This window comes from Strix aluco, chromosome 2 (genome assembly GCF_031877795.1).
Source record: "Strix aluco isolate bStrAlu1 chromosome 2, bStrAlu1.hap1, whole genome shotgun sequence".
In the NCBI taxonomy this organism is placed as follows: domain Eukaryota; kingdom Metazoa; phylum Chordata; class Aves; order Strigiformes; family Strigidae; genus Strix; species Strix aluco.
The window spans coordinates 39,229,010-39,244,843 of record NC_133932.1 but is presented as its reverse complement, the minus strand read 5'-3'; the positions used below and the strand labels follow the sequence as shown (position 1 = coordinate 39,244,843).

Genomic DNA, 15,834 nt, shown 5'->3' with positions numbered 1-15,834 from the left:
CCTCTTGTAAGTCACGCCACTGAATCCCCCTCCGTGTGCAATGTGTCTTTCAAGATGATTATTGTCTCCCTAGTTAAATTTTAACAACTGGGATGAGAAAAGACCTTTGTCCTAGAGATAAATTCAGAGGTGTTATAAGGTTATTACACTGGAAATAATGGATTTAATCTCAGTTTTGAAAAAAGTAAGCCTCCTGAGTTAGCCTGCATAGTTGATGTTTGAAAGAAAGAGCTCTACTATAATAATTGCTGCAAACTTTTTATATTAATTGGCTTGTAAGCTTTTCAAATTAGTTTTATGTATTTTCATGTAAAAGGCACATGTTAAGCCTCGATTCTGTACAACACCTAAATGAAGCTATATGAATGCCTATAATTCAGTGCAGTTCAAAACTGTGGGTGCCACTATCTGTGTGTGCACAGTTTTCTCCTTAGTCAAAGCAGTTACATAAATACGTAAATAAAATAAGATGTACACATAGGAATGCATTTTTGCTGCTTTTTAAATGTACTTGACAGCAGATGATGCAGGATGACCTGTCGTAGCCTAGTCTCTCATGAAGGTGCTTAGCACTGTGCAGAGATCGGGCTGCAGCTGGTGCTTTCTGCATCGGTGGAAATGGCAATGTGAAGCACAGGTCAATGAATACATCACTGTACAGGATGAATAAATGAAACAGCTGGTAGGATAAAATGAAACGCTATAAATAAAGCAGAGATTCCTGTACTTTTTGTCCACCAAATCCTACAAACCAGGATCTCCGTGAATGGGTGCTCCCTTACAGGTGGAGATGAAACTCACCACCCTTCTCTGGCAGAGTGTGGCCAGCCTCTGGCGGCTCTAGGTGATGCAGCCTTGGCTCATCTTCCCTAAAATGTGTGGTGTGTCCTCTGCAAGCACAGGAGCTAGGACGAGTCACTGCAGCTGGAGATCTGCCCTTGGCCATGCACACAGTAGTCAGCATGAGGAGAAGGATCAAAGTCTTGACTGAGGGGAAAAAAAATTACAGCCTGGAAGAAATGAAATTGTCATTTATGACACGCACATCACCCTGGTGAACTTTCTGAAGTACACAGTGTTTTAGACTTGTTATCCTATAACCTTTAGGAACATATTTATTCAGCTCTTCCCAAGATAAGCAGCTATCTCCCTGCAGCCAAATCCTGCCAGCCAGCCCCGGCGGCACCATGCAAGTCCCGGTGCCCTTGATGGTGCTGGGAAATGGTGGGGGGACAGCTGCTGGTGGGAAAGGAGGCACCAAACTCCCAGTGCAAGTGGGGTTTGGGCCCACCAGTGCCCGTCCCAGGCTTTTCCCCGCTTTCTGGGGTGCGTTGGCCTTCTCTTGGACACAAGGCACTTACCTGCTGCCCACACAGCTCCCGTGGTCTGACCCCCATCCTTTGCCCCTTGCCATCCCCTGCAGAGCCTGAGGGCAGCAGAGGAGGGATCCCAGCCACAGCCTTGGCATTGCCTGTGGGCTGAAATCAAATTGGGCAGGTTGTTTCAAAGCAGGGCAAGGAAACATGGTGGAAAACGTTTCTAATAGGGATGTTGTGGGTTGGTTTGTTTCAAGGACAATTTTGTCTAAAATGAATAACTTTTTGGAAGGGAAATAATAGGTCAATAATGAAGCAACACATAAGCATTGCTCTGAATGTTCATTTCATTTAGCTGAGGTTTTTTTAGTAAAGAAAATTAAATTTCAAGCTTTCAAGTCGGTGCAGAAATTTGGGGGAGGGAGGGAGGAATTTTCTCATCAAACTGGAAAAATCTGTTATTCCTGTAACTTTTATTCCCAAAGCTGTGAGGCTGTCAGAGGCTTTTCCCCACCAGTCCCCTCCCTTCCCTCATTTATGAACAAGGGGGGCTGCGGGGGCAGACATGGCTGAGAGGGAAGGCTGGGGCCAGCAGCTGAGAAACTCCCATGGCAGTGGTCCTCTGCTCCCTCTTTCCCCATCACTTTGTCCCTTGGGGGCTGCTGGGGTGCATTGCTGCTGGTGGCCTGCTCCCTGCTGTCCCTCAGGGGTTTGGTGCCCATGGCAAGAACTGTGCTGCCACCAGCCCCATGCTGTCTGGGCTGCTGCTGAGCCACCTTGCGTGGTGTGGGCACCGGCTCTGCCTCACCATGTGCTTTCCAGAGCCACAGGCTCACTTGTTGGCTACGTTTACGATTAAACTGCAAGAGGGCATTTCAGCCTTCAGTGCCATTTTACATGGCCCCAAATGTGAAAGCCTGACAAGGTGGCTTTTGTGTGACAGAAAACACTGGCTGATCCCCAGACACTGACTGCAGCGGTACGACAATACCGCTATGTTTCCAGCAGGTTGATTTGAAAAGCAGACCAAGCACTGCAGGGCCAGATGGAAAAGTGCATGAAAAAACCCCATGCAGCCCAAAAAAGCAGCTCTCCTTCAAAAAGCAACCTCAACCAGCTTCCTGATACGAAGCTGGAAGGAGCAGAAAGGCCTCAGAGCCAACGTCCTGTTCATGTGGCCTTCACTTTGTCAGTCATTTGCATTTACGTTGAAGCCCTTGCAATGCTGGCTGCTGAGGGCGGTTGTGGCTGGGCACAGGAGCCACGGCGCTCAGATCCCAACATGTCCATCACCAACAGTCCTTTGTAGGGGGACATTTTCACCTCTTGGATGTGGGGAGCTGGGGTGGTCAGGCAGCAGATGAGCAGCTGGAGACACCATGTCAGGAGCAAGCCATGCATACCCAACCACTAAACCTATCTGGGAAAGCTGGAAAAAGCCCATGATATTTGAGGCTGAAAAATTATAAGCGGATGCTATGTCCCCCTACCGTGTGGTGGCCTGGCTGCCTCTCCCTCTGACTCATGATGTTCTCCTGTTTTAGGCCAGGCCAGGGACGGGTCTGGATCTGCCTTTCCACTGCATGCGTATCTAATGTCTTATAGATTAGTTGTCCATACGCAAGCCCATTAGTTACGGGTACTTTAGAGCATCCTTGTATGCTATGGGGTGACTGCAAAGCTTGGCAGCAATCTGGTAGCATGAGTGCTGTGGGGCAAGCTGGCTTCCAGGGGTTAACCAGGGGAGCTATTAACTGACATGCTAAAAGGCATGGCTTGGGCACATGGATTTGAGAAGAATTTATACGTTTTCATGTTGATTTTCTTGTTGCGTTTTTCAGCCTGGAGCACATCCCAGCTGTCCTGAGCCCAGAACACCATCAGCGGGCTGAGAGCAAGCTCTTCTCGTCCAGAAAGAAATAGAGCTGCTCCAAGTCCCTGTCACCTTGGAGCTTCCTTTAGGGCAGAGGATCTTCTGGCTCTGTCAGCCAGGCAGTAAATGTGCTTCCACACAGTATGGAAAACAGATTTTTCCTCAGAGACATTATAGCAAATGTTGGCTGTGACAAGACTGGTTTACACTTTCCAAACTCTCCTGGTTCTAAGTTTGTCTTGCAACAGAGCCAAGAGTGGTATTACAAAAATGTCTACAGATGATAGTCATTTTGTGTGTGTGCATGTGCCTGCGTACACCTGTAATTCCTGATTACATGCCAAAATAGTCAGAAAGCTTTTTTTGTGTGTGTGAGGTAGTGAGAAGTATGACTCCTCACTAGCAAAGAGCCAGATCTACTACAATATGATCACAAAGAAAGAGATGTTTGACTCATTGGTTGCAGCTTCTTCATTTATGAGGATATCTAATAAGTGTTTTGGCCAGAAGTTTCTGTGAAGCTGTGTTCTCTGAAAGTGGTAACTGTTCATTCTTGCAGTGAGGAGCATTTTACATCAGAATACCACAAGGTGCTTTGCAGAGATGGGTCTCTGTTTGAAAGGAGAGGGAACCCCTGGCTTGGTGACTTGCTCTAGAGGGTACTTGAAGCCGGTGGCAGATCTAGGTTTATTATTAAGATTACTGGTTTCTTGCATTATCATAGCATCCACACACAGACCAGGACTCCAATGCACCAGTTTTTCAGAGTACAAACTTTACCTCTGCCTAGGCACTCCCCTGGAGAGCTGAGAGAAAGGGGAGATCGCCCACTGCACTGCCATGTTGCCTAGAAAAGCAGCATCCAAGCTATTTTAAACACACTTCAGAAAGTCTTTGCTTCACTTTGCTGACACTGAACAACCTTAATCGCGAGGGTGCTGCATGGCAGAGAGTTGTGCATACAGAAGGGTGGCTCAGGAGGGCAGGACCTGCCTGGTGTCCTCTGGACCACAGCCTGGAGCTGGGATGTGCCTGATTCCAGAGCAACCTCTTGGAAAGTAATTTTCTTATATTGGGAGCCAGAGCAGCAGCTGGATGGCCCTGTGCCAGGCTGTCCTGTCACATGCATCCTTCCTGCAGGCTGGGGCTTGAGTGCTCCTTGTCAATAATAGGCGTGTTGCTGTGTTTTATACCCCGCCTTGCCACAGGAAGATCAAGGTAGTGTGGGAAAGAAGTAAATATGGCTGGATTTTGCATTAGTGGGGTAGGTGATTTGCCCCACTGTGTCTGCTCTCTCACAGAAACCTTCACAACAAAACATAATATGACAGGATAACAAGAAGTGTGTACACTCTTAATACCACAAACCAGGCACAAAGGTAAGACTTGTTCTTCAGATATTTCCAGAGGGAAGGGGCAGTTTGCAGTAAAAGCTCACTGTTTAAACAGGAAAATTGAATACTACTTGACAGAGCTTCTCCTGATGGGCTCATACTCCACACCAGCACTCTGCTTCACTCCCATATGGAACAGATGCTGTTATTATTGCTGCTCAGAGGCAGCACTGAGATTAACAATTTCCATGTACAGATACTTCTTTGGCATTACATAACCCATGTATTTAACACACACTAAATTTTCATTGCAAATTGGCTGCTGTGGGGTTATTCACATTTTTAAAAAGCTGTTTCCTTGACATACAGTTATACTATAGCCTTAGTTTGATCTGATTATGAAAGCCATACTAAAAATGAAGTGAGTATGGGGCTAAGGGATCTCATAGTTTCAAAAAAATAAGAAGTAAAACCCCAGGGCTCATCATTAGTTTCCCAGGCTAATCAGCATAGAATAGTTATAAACTTTAATCACAAGTATAGGTGTAGCAACGTAAGGCTGGGATGCATGTGGCACTGTCATGATGCTGAAAAGATGCATGCAACAGGTCATATAAAGTTCTTTGTAAGGCACCTACTGTAAGTTGAAACAACAACCCTGATATATAATATTCACTCTTACTCATTGGATTAGGGAGAGAAAAGATTAAATCACACTTGAGACATCTGTCTGGCTGCCTCAAAAGTCTTCATTTTCATGCTAAGTGTAGTTTCAAAATCTCACCCTGAAAATGTGTGACATTTTAATGGGTTGATTGCCAAGATTCTCAAATCCATTAATTTGCATATGAATCACAACGTCAAATATTATGGAAAAAGTATAAGAAACTAGAATTATGAAAGAATGCCTTGCATTCCCCTTGGTTAAACATATGTTGGGAGGATTGTCTCTTAGAAATCTAGTATTACAAAGTCAAATGAGATTAAAAAATGCTGTGGTATTCCCATTTATACCAATAGTTGGTTGTGATTGCATGTTGTCTTTTTTACAGCTGTCTATGAATAGCAACCTGGATGTTGCCTGCTCTTTCAGTAAGCTGCACAGTGCATTACAGCATTGTGACAGCCACTAGTGCAGCCCTGAGGATGGGTGGCATTCCCTTCTCCACGTTTCTGATACAATTCCAATAAAGTCAGCAGGATTTCACCAACGTCTTCTGATCACGTCTCTCCAGTAAACAGTTTTCAGGTTGCTCTTAAAAATGGTGGAGCCAAAACAAGCACCAAGGGCCATCAATTCTCAAACTCCCATGAACTTCAACTAGAGAAAGCTAAGGAGCCTGCACTGGACAATTAGCTACTGTACGCCAGGGTCCATGACTAGGCTTGTGGGAGTTAAGCACATGTATAAATACTTGTTGGATTAGGGTTTATGGTTAGAGAAAATCCTTCTAACTGAAACAAAACTTCCTATCAGGATTTACCTCTTAAACAGTTTTAGTGGGAGGAGGGAGCAGTCAAGTTCCTACAGAAGGTTTTCTCATCTAATGTAACTAGCTCAATGCAGGATTTGGCATATGCTAAGCAATTGTTTATAGCTCCTGCACAGCACATCTGCTTTGGGAGCTGATTTGTGACGGAAATCTGCTTGAATGGAGACGGTAAATTTGATTTACTTTTGAAAAAGAAGTGAAGAATTTCACAGCAGAATAATCTGGGTCACAATGTACTTTGGATTATAAGATTTAGTACAGAAAAAGGGCCCAAACCACATAATTCAAATCCAACTTTCAAGCATTGAAAGTTTGAGGTTAATGAAAACTAGGGTTTAGTTCATCCATTCATGAAGATGTCTGTGTAGCTTGGAGCTGACCCTGTGCTTGGATCTCCCCATCTCCCTTGGGGTCCCCCAGGACTGTTCAAATCCAGGAATCAGACCCTTTTCCAGTTTGCAGCAGAAAGCCCAAAACCACACACACAAAAAGCTGTTTAAAGGAGAAGGCAGCTTAGGCAGAAAGAGGTACCAGTGGAGAACTAGCTGTGGGTCTGTCCTGCCTCACTGGAAATGTGCAAGCAGGAGTAGTGCAGAGGGATGGATGTTTCAAGGTAATATTGATCTCCCTGGGAGACTGGAGAGTGGTTGAAGTAATATGGTTTTGTGCAAAAGAAAGAGCAAACATGGGAAACAGCACTAGGGGAGAAACAGGAGTTAAGCTCAGAATTAATGTTCAGAAACACAGGAGAAAAAATCTGAATTTCCAGAGCAGGAGGCAGGGTTTGTTGTTCAGTGGTGAGCTTGGTACTAGGCACCTGCCAGAGAGGCTGAGTTTCCTAAAGTGTTTCATGGGTCATGGGGGGAAAGATTAGCCCCCACCTGCTCATCTCTTTTTGAAAAACAAAGACAATGCATGTGGCTTTGGACTTTGCAGAGGTGTAGCACTAGTGTTACCCTTATTGCTAACACATCTAACAAAGTTGATGGGACAGCCTCAGGAACTGAGCCAAGGAGGACCGGAGCATCACGCATGGAGGAGCCAGCAAGCCAGGGTGCATGCGAATTACTGGTCTCAGCAGCCATGCTGTGATAGGGACTGATCCTGTCCACTGAAACCCCCAGAGAGGGTGACCTTTCCCCGATGGGAGAAACCAGGAGTGGGTGAGCAGCGTGGCCGTGGCTCACCTCTCATGGGCACAAGGAAGGGGGATCTCTTCTGGCCTCCGCTTTGGTGAGGTGGTGCACCGGAGTCGGTCGCAGTGTTGCCTGCTGTCCATTTGCATGACTGCAACTCTGGGCAGTGCTTGGCTCCCAACCTTTACAAAGTCACCAAGGGAAGTGAAGCTCTTTCAGTATTTCTCTTACGATGCTAAGAAGTTTCTAAAGCTCCTCCTCTGAAGGAGAGCCAACCTGACCTTTACAGCCCCTTACCTTGTATTCGTTATGAAAGCATTTGTCTTTAGGAACAGAGACAGTTCTCATGTGAATGCATACGCAAAAGAAAACAACACCCATTTCTGTAGAAGAATATATTATTTAGCAGATCAGTTTAAAAGTAAAAAAAAAAGAAGTCTGTACATCTTTGAAGGTTTTTCTTGTTGTTGCTTTTTGCATCCATGAGGATAAAAATAGGATTGCACAGTGGTTTCAGCTTTGTGCTCCCTTCTTTGCTTGTGCTGAAGGATCCCTTGACATCTAGCTGTACCAGGCCACAAAGCGAACCTGCAAACTCGCTAAGGTTTCTTCTGATTTTTTCTAGTGTAGAAAACAAAAAAAAATTGCATCCACTATGCTGGGCTTCTGAGTGTACTGTGAACACTATAAAATTGAGAGAATAATACAGAGAAATGTGTCATTAGGGCCTACTAGGCAAACAAAAATATATGCCAGGACCCCTGTCAGAATATAAGCATCTGTTAAGATATGCTGTAATTAGCATACTGCTGTATACATACATATAGTATCTTGACTAAAACAAATTTTCTTTTGTTTTTGGATGCCAGTGGATCATTTTCCAGAAAAGGCTCCTTAGCTAAATTCTGCTTTGTCTCTACAGACCGTGGTCAGTGTGGTCACCAAAAAGGCAAATCTGCTGAAGATTTGAGCTGTGCTGCAATCTGTGCAATGTCCGCAGGGGAAGTCCTGCCGCGGGGGGGGGGGTGCGGGTGTGATGGTCCTGCCGGAGTGAGAGGAGCCCTTGGTGCCCGATGGTGGCAGTGCCTGTGCGAGCAGGCTGCAGGCTGTAGACAAGGCGCCCAGGCAGGCAGGGCATCCGTGCCTGCCACCTCTCCGCATACATGGTCCCAGTTGGATTTTGATGTAGTCACCACATCTGTTTGGCAAATACAGCATTTCTCAAAACCAGAATAACCTTAGGGCTTATGTTTTGCTCAAAGACTTTTTCATCTCACTTTTCGGTACTGTCGGTGGTCAAACTTTCACATTTCTTTTTCTGCAACTGAAATGAAGACCAAAGCAGGATTAATACCCCTGACTCACACAGTGCCACTTTACACCGCTGCTGTGAGTTGAACACTCATCTCTGCACAAGGCGTGTGCAACATTTCTTGGGAAATAACAGGCAGTAGCTTGGTATATCACAGGCACCTTTTAACCTGAACATGTATGTCCTGTAAACAGCATTCAGTCTTTCTCATCCTCTGCCGTGCTAGGCTCTTGGATTATTAACTAACTTCTCTTGTTTCAGGATATTTCTGAATTCAGGCTTCTCCTATTTTCCTAAGACCTCTTGTGCCAATAGACCATAATTAAAGCTCCATCAGTTTGTACAAAATTTCTGTTTTGACAGCTTCTGTAAACCAAAAGTAAAATCTAGGCTCAACTTGAAAGATGAACAGGACTCAGAAAGTCTGGCAGTCATATTGGAGTTCTTCTTCCCTCCTTTGAGAAATGCTCCACTCTAAACTGAAGAATGCCTAGAAGACTTTCTTCTCCTTTATGACTTAGTGCCCTCAAAGCATGTGTTCTTTGATTAACCAGCCTTAGTATTTGTGCTGCTGAGGGGCTTTTCCTCCAAATCACTTGGGAGGAGGTGGGATCTACACCAGAAAGCTACTATTTGCCTCATCCAGGCAGGGATGATCAAGTGAGTGAACCTTCATTTCCCATCTATCAAACAACATCAGCACAACTAGTACTCCAGGGCACTTCCCAATTTATTTTAAGGATGGAATGACTGATAGTATCCTGTCTACAAGATACATTTGTTCATGTCAGAAAACTCCCACACTGTGATGCCATTTGGTCAGGTTTTGTCGTCTGCCCTGACCGGGAAAAGAAGCAGTCACAGAGGAGTGCAAGGAAGGCATGCAGGCCCAGTGTCATAGGCTGCAGGGCGCTGCGGGAGCCGGGCCAGCATGCCTGCTGCTGCACTGCGGGTGTGGGGCACTTACTCCCAGGACCTGGCCTCAGCCTCTGCCCTGTCAGGCAATGCAGACGTGGCTGGAGAGAGTAGACAGGGTTACATGTATATCCTACGTCCCCTAAGACTTACATGGCAAAAAGAGGGACACTCTGTAAATGGAGGTCCCCATTCAGCCTGGGCCATAAAATGGCTGCATTGGTTGTGTGTTTAATCCTACTGGATGCTGTGCATATGAGAATAATTCCCCATAAATTTTCAGGCACATGCTTGATGATAGACATGTCAGTAGAAGCCTCTTCCCAGAAAGAAAGTTATGCATTTGTGGTGCAGTGCCTTGAACTGCCTGACCCCAGGACATTTTGCTGCAATCTAGCCCAGGCTTACTCCTTCTCAGGGGAATGTATAGCTTCTTCCTGGTAGAAGTGTTTGCTAACATACTCCCCTCAGGTATTTATCTCTGTGTTTCGTCTCCAGGTCCCTCTCTTGCAAGCAGCTTCCTTCTCATGGCCATGCTTGTGTGGTGCCTGATGGAGTCTGCAAGGGCACGTTCTGGCACACACTTATTGCTTGTGGTACACGCCTTTCTCCAGCCACGTGTAATGAATGTGTTTCTCATGATAATGATTATGCCATAAGCATTCCTACTGTTTTGGAATTAAACTGCTATTAAATTATAATGTTTGACTTATTCAATCATAACATTTGTTTTATCAATAAGATATTTAGAACTTACCTCTTTCATAGCATCATCTATCTGTTTTAATTCCTCATAGCGGTCCCTGGATTCCCAAAGGGGCTGGAGCATCACCTCCTCCACTTCTGGAAATAGCTAGGTGAAAATGAGAGAGATCAACATTTCCTTTTGTATTCATTAACCTGTACATGCTAGAAATGGGCTGAAAGGCAGGATGTGAACTGTACATCTTGTTTCCCTGGCTAACTAAACACCTCTCAGAGCAAATACTGAAGCTCTGCACGCCCCCACTTCTGCTTCTGGCCTTAGGTGACTTACCTTTGTTACTGTTTCGAACATGGGGATGAGAACGAACTTCAGGAAGCCGATCTGTGCTGTTGGTTTGGTTACTTTATCGCGATCCATGAATGGTGCCACTGGAAGGCCCTCAGATTTTTCTCTGTCACTCTGGAACAAATCCAGAGTTAACAAATATTAATCTCGGCTAGAAGCCTGTGAGCAGAGTGACATACCAAGTAGATCACTAGCTAAAGATCAGTAGCCTTCAGATACAGATCTCAGTAGCGTCTGAAGATAGCACAGAATAGGAAATGCTTCCCTCAGGCCAATGAATCCTGCTTTGTTGAGATCAAACATCTGAATAAAGAGAACTCTGTTCAGTTATATCTGCCCAGTACTGGCATGGAAGTGTTCACCTCCAGGCTTACAGGACAATGAGGCCACCTGGTTCTCTTTGCAAACCCATGGGACTTGTGAGGTAAAACATGTCTGAGCATTCAGAAAGGTGGTAATGGCTTTTGCCACTCTGTAAGAGAAGGAATAAGTCTTTGATTTCCTCATCATGCTCCAGAGAGTGATTATTTTTGGGTATTCAAGCAGAAAATACATGTCTTTCTTTACTAATTATTAAAACTAAACCTGGCTAGCTGAGTCAATGCAAAACAGTTCCATTGACTGCAGTGAGTTTACCAAGCTACCTACTTGACCACATAGCTCACTGTTTCTATGTGGATGCATGTGCAAGGAGGTCACAGACTGTGGATGCAGATACCCTGTTGCAGACTTTCTCTCTCAATTATTGGGCCTTTTGGCACATAGTGCTTTTGCTGGGTGGCCAAAATAGTAAGGCACACAGATACTGTAATTTTGAGTAAAAAGCTGCAGATGCGATGAGTAAGGAGTGTTTCTGACACATCGTCTGATGTGTCTGTCTCTTGTGAGAAGCCCTCCTCAGCATGCACCCTATGAAGGTGTAGAGAAAAGACACAAGAAAGATCTGGCATCCCCTCCTCAGAGCACTGCAGCTGTGTGTCTCTTGAGATCCCACTGCTGCAGCACATACATAGTGCTCAAGAGCCCATGTGCTGGAGGCATCTGAGGGCTGCTCTTCCAGGGATCCTTTTTTAAGCAAACAGAAACTGTGTCCACCTGGGAATCCAGTGAGGAACAATGGTTTGGGCAGCTTAAAGTCTGACTTTGCACACTTCAGCAAGTCGTCTGCTTTCTCTCTAGGCAAATGTTCATACACAGTGAAAATTATCTAGACTAGTTCCTGTGTGATATTTGATATCGTTTACTTGACAACTTTCTCTTGCCACTGCTCTTGCCCTTTTGGCTCAAAAATTGTATGTCAAACGAACTTGCAAGGCAGCCACTTTACAGAGAACAAGCGTCAGTCTGCTAGCATTAGGATTTCTAGGTTGCTGTTGTCTTTCACCTGCAAATTACAGTCAATTGCATTCACTTGCTTTCTGAACAATTTTTCTTGCTGACATCCTTCTCCTGCTTTCTGTAAAAGAAGCCTTTCCATCCTAGAGCTAGACTGGGCTGTCAGGCAGCAGAGCACCTGTAGCTGAGGTGGGATTCAGGAAGAGCAGCAAGTTGTGCAATTGCATGTCTCCCTCATTCTTACCTGCATAAAGTATTCCTCTAGTAAGCAATCTACCCAGGGCTCTGCTACTTCCATCGGGCGGACTTCATTGGAGATATCACAGCATTTTATCAGTACCATCTTCAGCTGAAAGAGGATAATACTTTAATACTGCAGTCTTATTGCCAGCCCTTTTCCCCCTATCCAGAACCTGTGTCTTTACAATGCAATGGGAGGCAATGTTTTCAAACAGAAAGGACAGTTTTAGGATTAAATCAGAGGTCTTAAATGCTGGATTCTTTTCCACTCTCTCAGTTACCCTGTGTAAATCATTTATCACCTCCCTACCTCAGTTTCCCTGACTGTAGCACTGGGATGTGTCACAGTGGGGCATGCGATTATCTGCTGCATGAAGAGATTCAGCCACAAATGACCATGAAGTTGTTTGTGGAGCACTCAGAGGCAGCTGGGGAGAGACTTCCCTGGATGTCAAAGATGACTGGATTAGCTCTATTTTAGATAGAGCACTTCCAAATTTTAATTCTTTTCGGTGGGGCAGAGGATGTAGGAAGGATTAGTTTTTGATAATGTATATTGAATCTTGGTTTTTAAACAAATGAATGTTAATCTACAAGCTTTCACACTATGCACAGAAAAATAACAATCTACAAAACCTTCTTACACAGGTCATGTGTTCTTCATTTGAGTAATCAAAATTTTCCATTTTTTCCTTGAAAGAGTCCAGTATTTCTGCATGTCTCGCCATGTCTGTAGCCAGGATTAACGTAATTATCCCCTAGCAAAGAAAACACGTTCACATATTAACTTGGCATTCTTTACAAAGTCCACTATTGCAGAGCAAAGTAGGGTCTTTCTTACACACAAAAAGGCTCAGATGCATACCATTTTTAACACCAAAAGGGGAAATTTCTGACCTGAAACTGCCAAGCAAACTGGAAGAGGGTTATAAAGAGTTCATGGTATATGAAGATCATGGTTGAATCGATCTGTAACACTGGTGTGATATTCCAGAGGCATTGAGCTTTTTCCTCTCTGATTGACTAATTGTGGAAAAATGAACTGTACAACAGGATGTTAAAAGCCACACTCTGTTTGCCAAGATCCACTTTTGGCTCCTTGGAAAGCACTATAGGTTTTTGCTGCTGACTCTTAGTGGCCTGAGGAAGAGACAAAGCTCAGTAGATGTGGATGTTCTCTGTGCTCATCCTCCTTGGATTAAGGGCTTTGAAATACCCAGATGCAGACAATGTGTTAGGAGCTCTGTATCCTCCTGCTGGGCAGAGTTTATGATGGGAGAAGATGTGGTTAATTTAAAGTTGCGGGTTTTCATACAGATCTATCCATTTTGGGCCCATGCCTGCTTCTCATGCACTGCCAGAATCAGTAACTTCAACCAGACCAGTATGTGAGCCCTTACATCAGTCTGTTTTTTCATTTGGTGTTTAAGGAAGGTGTAACATGGAAACTAAGATCGATTTTTGGCCCTTGGTGCTCTTATGAGAACTGTAGCATTGTTCACTGTCTCAGAGATAGCTGTGATGACTCCCAGTCCACCAGAGCCTCTTACAACAAACAGTACAAGTGTTCTGCTGTTGTAAATATTTTCCCATTTTGAAGGCCCTCTTAAAATTAATACAACGTTCTCTTAAAGCATAAACTTCTGCCATGAGAGCTTAATCCTTTCCCAGCCGGAGCTAATTGGTTCCTTCAATAATATAAATATCTACCCCCAAAATGTCACAGGCTTTAATAGTCAGGATGTACTCATTATTTCTCAGCAAGACAGTCCAGGGAGTGCTGATGTGGAAATTTTCCAAGAATTGCTCTTGGATCCTTCCAGTGTGAGGGGCTTTTTCAGTCCTACCCTCTAGCAAGAATGATTCACTCGCGTTGTACAGCAGGGAAGTCTGTGAGTGCTTATATTTTCAGGAACAGTTTGTACGACACAGATGGGAACAGCATTCATACCTGTCTTATCTGTTTGAATTGGTCCTGGTCAACGTTGGAGAAAATGTTGTATTCTGGCTGGGAAATGATCTGGAAAGCCACAGCACAGTGGTGGTTCTCCAGTGGGGAGATGTCATTGTAGCGTACTGCAAGCTCAGTTCGTGCATTTATCTGATAGCTGATGTGAAGAAAAACAATGAGAACTCCTGCAGACACACACCAGCTGCTCTAAACCATGCTGCTTGCTTTTATTTACATTCTTTTCAATACTTATTCGATTAGCTGCAGTTTATGTTTTGATTGTTAATACTAAATCAGATTTTTAGAGAAGATAGATATTACTTTAATATAATCTCAGGCACTATTCCCCCGTAGGGTGTTTTGGTTTTTTTTTTTTTAATTTTACCAAGTCTCTGTAGCTTAAAATGACATAGAATGAACTGTCTGGGCTTCACTCAACCCCCACTAAGGTCAACGGAGAGATTCTCACTGATCCCAGTCAGAACTGGGTTCTGACCTTGTTTACTGAATGACAACAAATAAATTAGATTCTCTCTCTTTTTCACATATACATACATGCACACAAAATTGTCCATGGATTAACAAGCCTAATTTCCTCACATGATAATAAATCAAATAATATGCACTTCATGATTTATAATTATGAAATAATGTGTAAGTTAAATCACCCTTTGCATTTTATTGTAATTATTCCATTTCAGTCAATGGAGCTATAAACCTTTATGCCCTCTCTCTCAGCTGTAAAACATTTTACCTTGGTTTCTCAGGAGTTGGGGAAAGTGTTGGAATAGAAATCTGAAAAAGCATTTTCCTTACAGAGCCAAGGACAGCTGGCAACCCCAACCCAGACCTGAGTTCTCTGCAGGCTCTGCCTTGGCCCATGTGTGACTGAACAGCAGGGCCATGAGGGAAGGTCATGGCCAGCTCAAGCTGTGAGAAGGAAAACCTGGTCTACAAAAATGCCAGCTGGTATTACCTTCCCAATAAATTTTAAGGGAAGAGAAAGCAAGAGACAGACTTACGTATTGTTATAGCCTGGATGGTCCAAGTCATGGCATACTGCTGCAGTCATAAGAATCAAGATGTCAATTTGGGAAAATTTCTCCTGTAAAATACAAAACATTCATGTAGTATTATGATTTCTACTTCCTCTGTCCCCATAAATTAAAAGAAGTAAAAAAACCACCCACATTTACTTTTTAGAGAAATGCAAATCCGAGCAAAATGAAGTATTTTTCCATAGATCAATTTACTTCAGTCAAGACAGAGAATTCTGCCTTCCCTTCCAGTACAAATGACTCAGATTTGCCTTTGTTGCATTAAATAACAGCAGCTCAGAGGAGGCAATTTTCTTGAAACTCGCTATTACTTCAGAGATCATATAAAAGAACTGAGATATTAGTACAGTCTCTTGTAAGTCATTTGAGCATCCTGATTAGTTAAGGGAGGGCTGAAAGATAGCTTAGTTGCCATTGCATTCTGCATTAACTAAAGTTATGAAAAGAGTGAGAAAAATTAAGTGTTGTGTTCCCACAGCTTCTGAACAGGATGAATTTCCATTAAAGCAAGTTTTTCTTCATACTCTTACTGGCAAGAAAATAGACTTAGGGCAGTAACTGAGATGTTCAACTGTGGAGAAGAAAGGAGGTTTTTACCTGAATAAATTCTAGTTTGTACAGAGATTAAATTAATATATAAACACAAGTTATCCACAACAATGATGCCTATAGTTTTGGACAAAATACAGGTCAAACGTGAATCTTGTATACAGTACATGCAAGGCATTATTTGCAGTAGCTCACCCACGCACAAGCACACATTTGGAGTAAACCTCTCATGGGAACATTTTGTGTCATAGATGAAGACCGTATCCACAGA

At 43.8% G+C, this 15,834-nt stretch overlaps 1 protein-coding gene across 4 annotated transcripts in view; it reads right to left on the bottom strand.

The window, feature by feature from the left end:
• Positions 1-7,108: 7,108 nt before the first annotated feature.
• Positions 7,109-15,834, bottom strand: part of LOC141919252 (high affinity cGMP-specific 3',5'-cyclic phosphodiesterase 9A) — a 105,737-nt gene continuing 97,011 nt past the window's right edge. For 2 of the 4 annotated variants that reach the window (XM_074814432.1, XM_074814431.1), the window contains 7 exons: positions 14,979-15,061; positions 13,957-14,113; positions 12,650-12,763; positions 12,010-12,114; positions 10,416-10,544; positions 10,137-10,232; positions 7,110-8,476 (listed from right to left, as the gene is read on the bottom strand). In XM_074814432.1, coding sequence (XP_074670533.1) covers positions 8,426-8,476; positions 10,137-10,232; positions 10,416-10,544; positions 12,010-12,114; positions 12,650-12,763; positions 13,957-14,113; positions 14,979-15,061 — 735 coding nt within the window. In that variant the 3' untranslated portion in view covers positions 7,110-8,425. Of the gene's footprint in view, positions 8,477-10,136; positions 10,233-10,415; positions 10,545-12,009; positions 12,115-12,649; positions 12,764-13,956; positions 14,114-14,978; positions 15,062-15,834 lie in introns of all 4 variants that reach the window. The other 2 variants (XM_074814430.1, XM_074814426.1) reach the window with 2 other exon arrangements.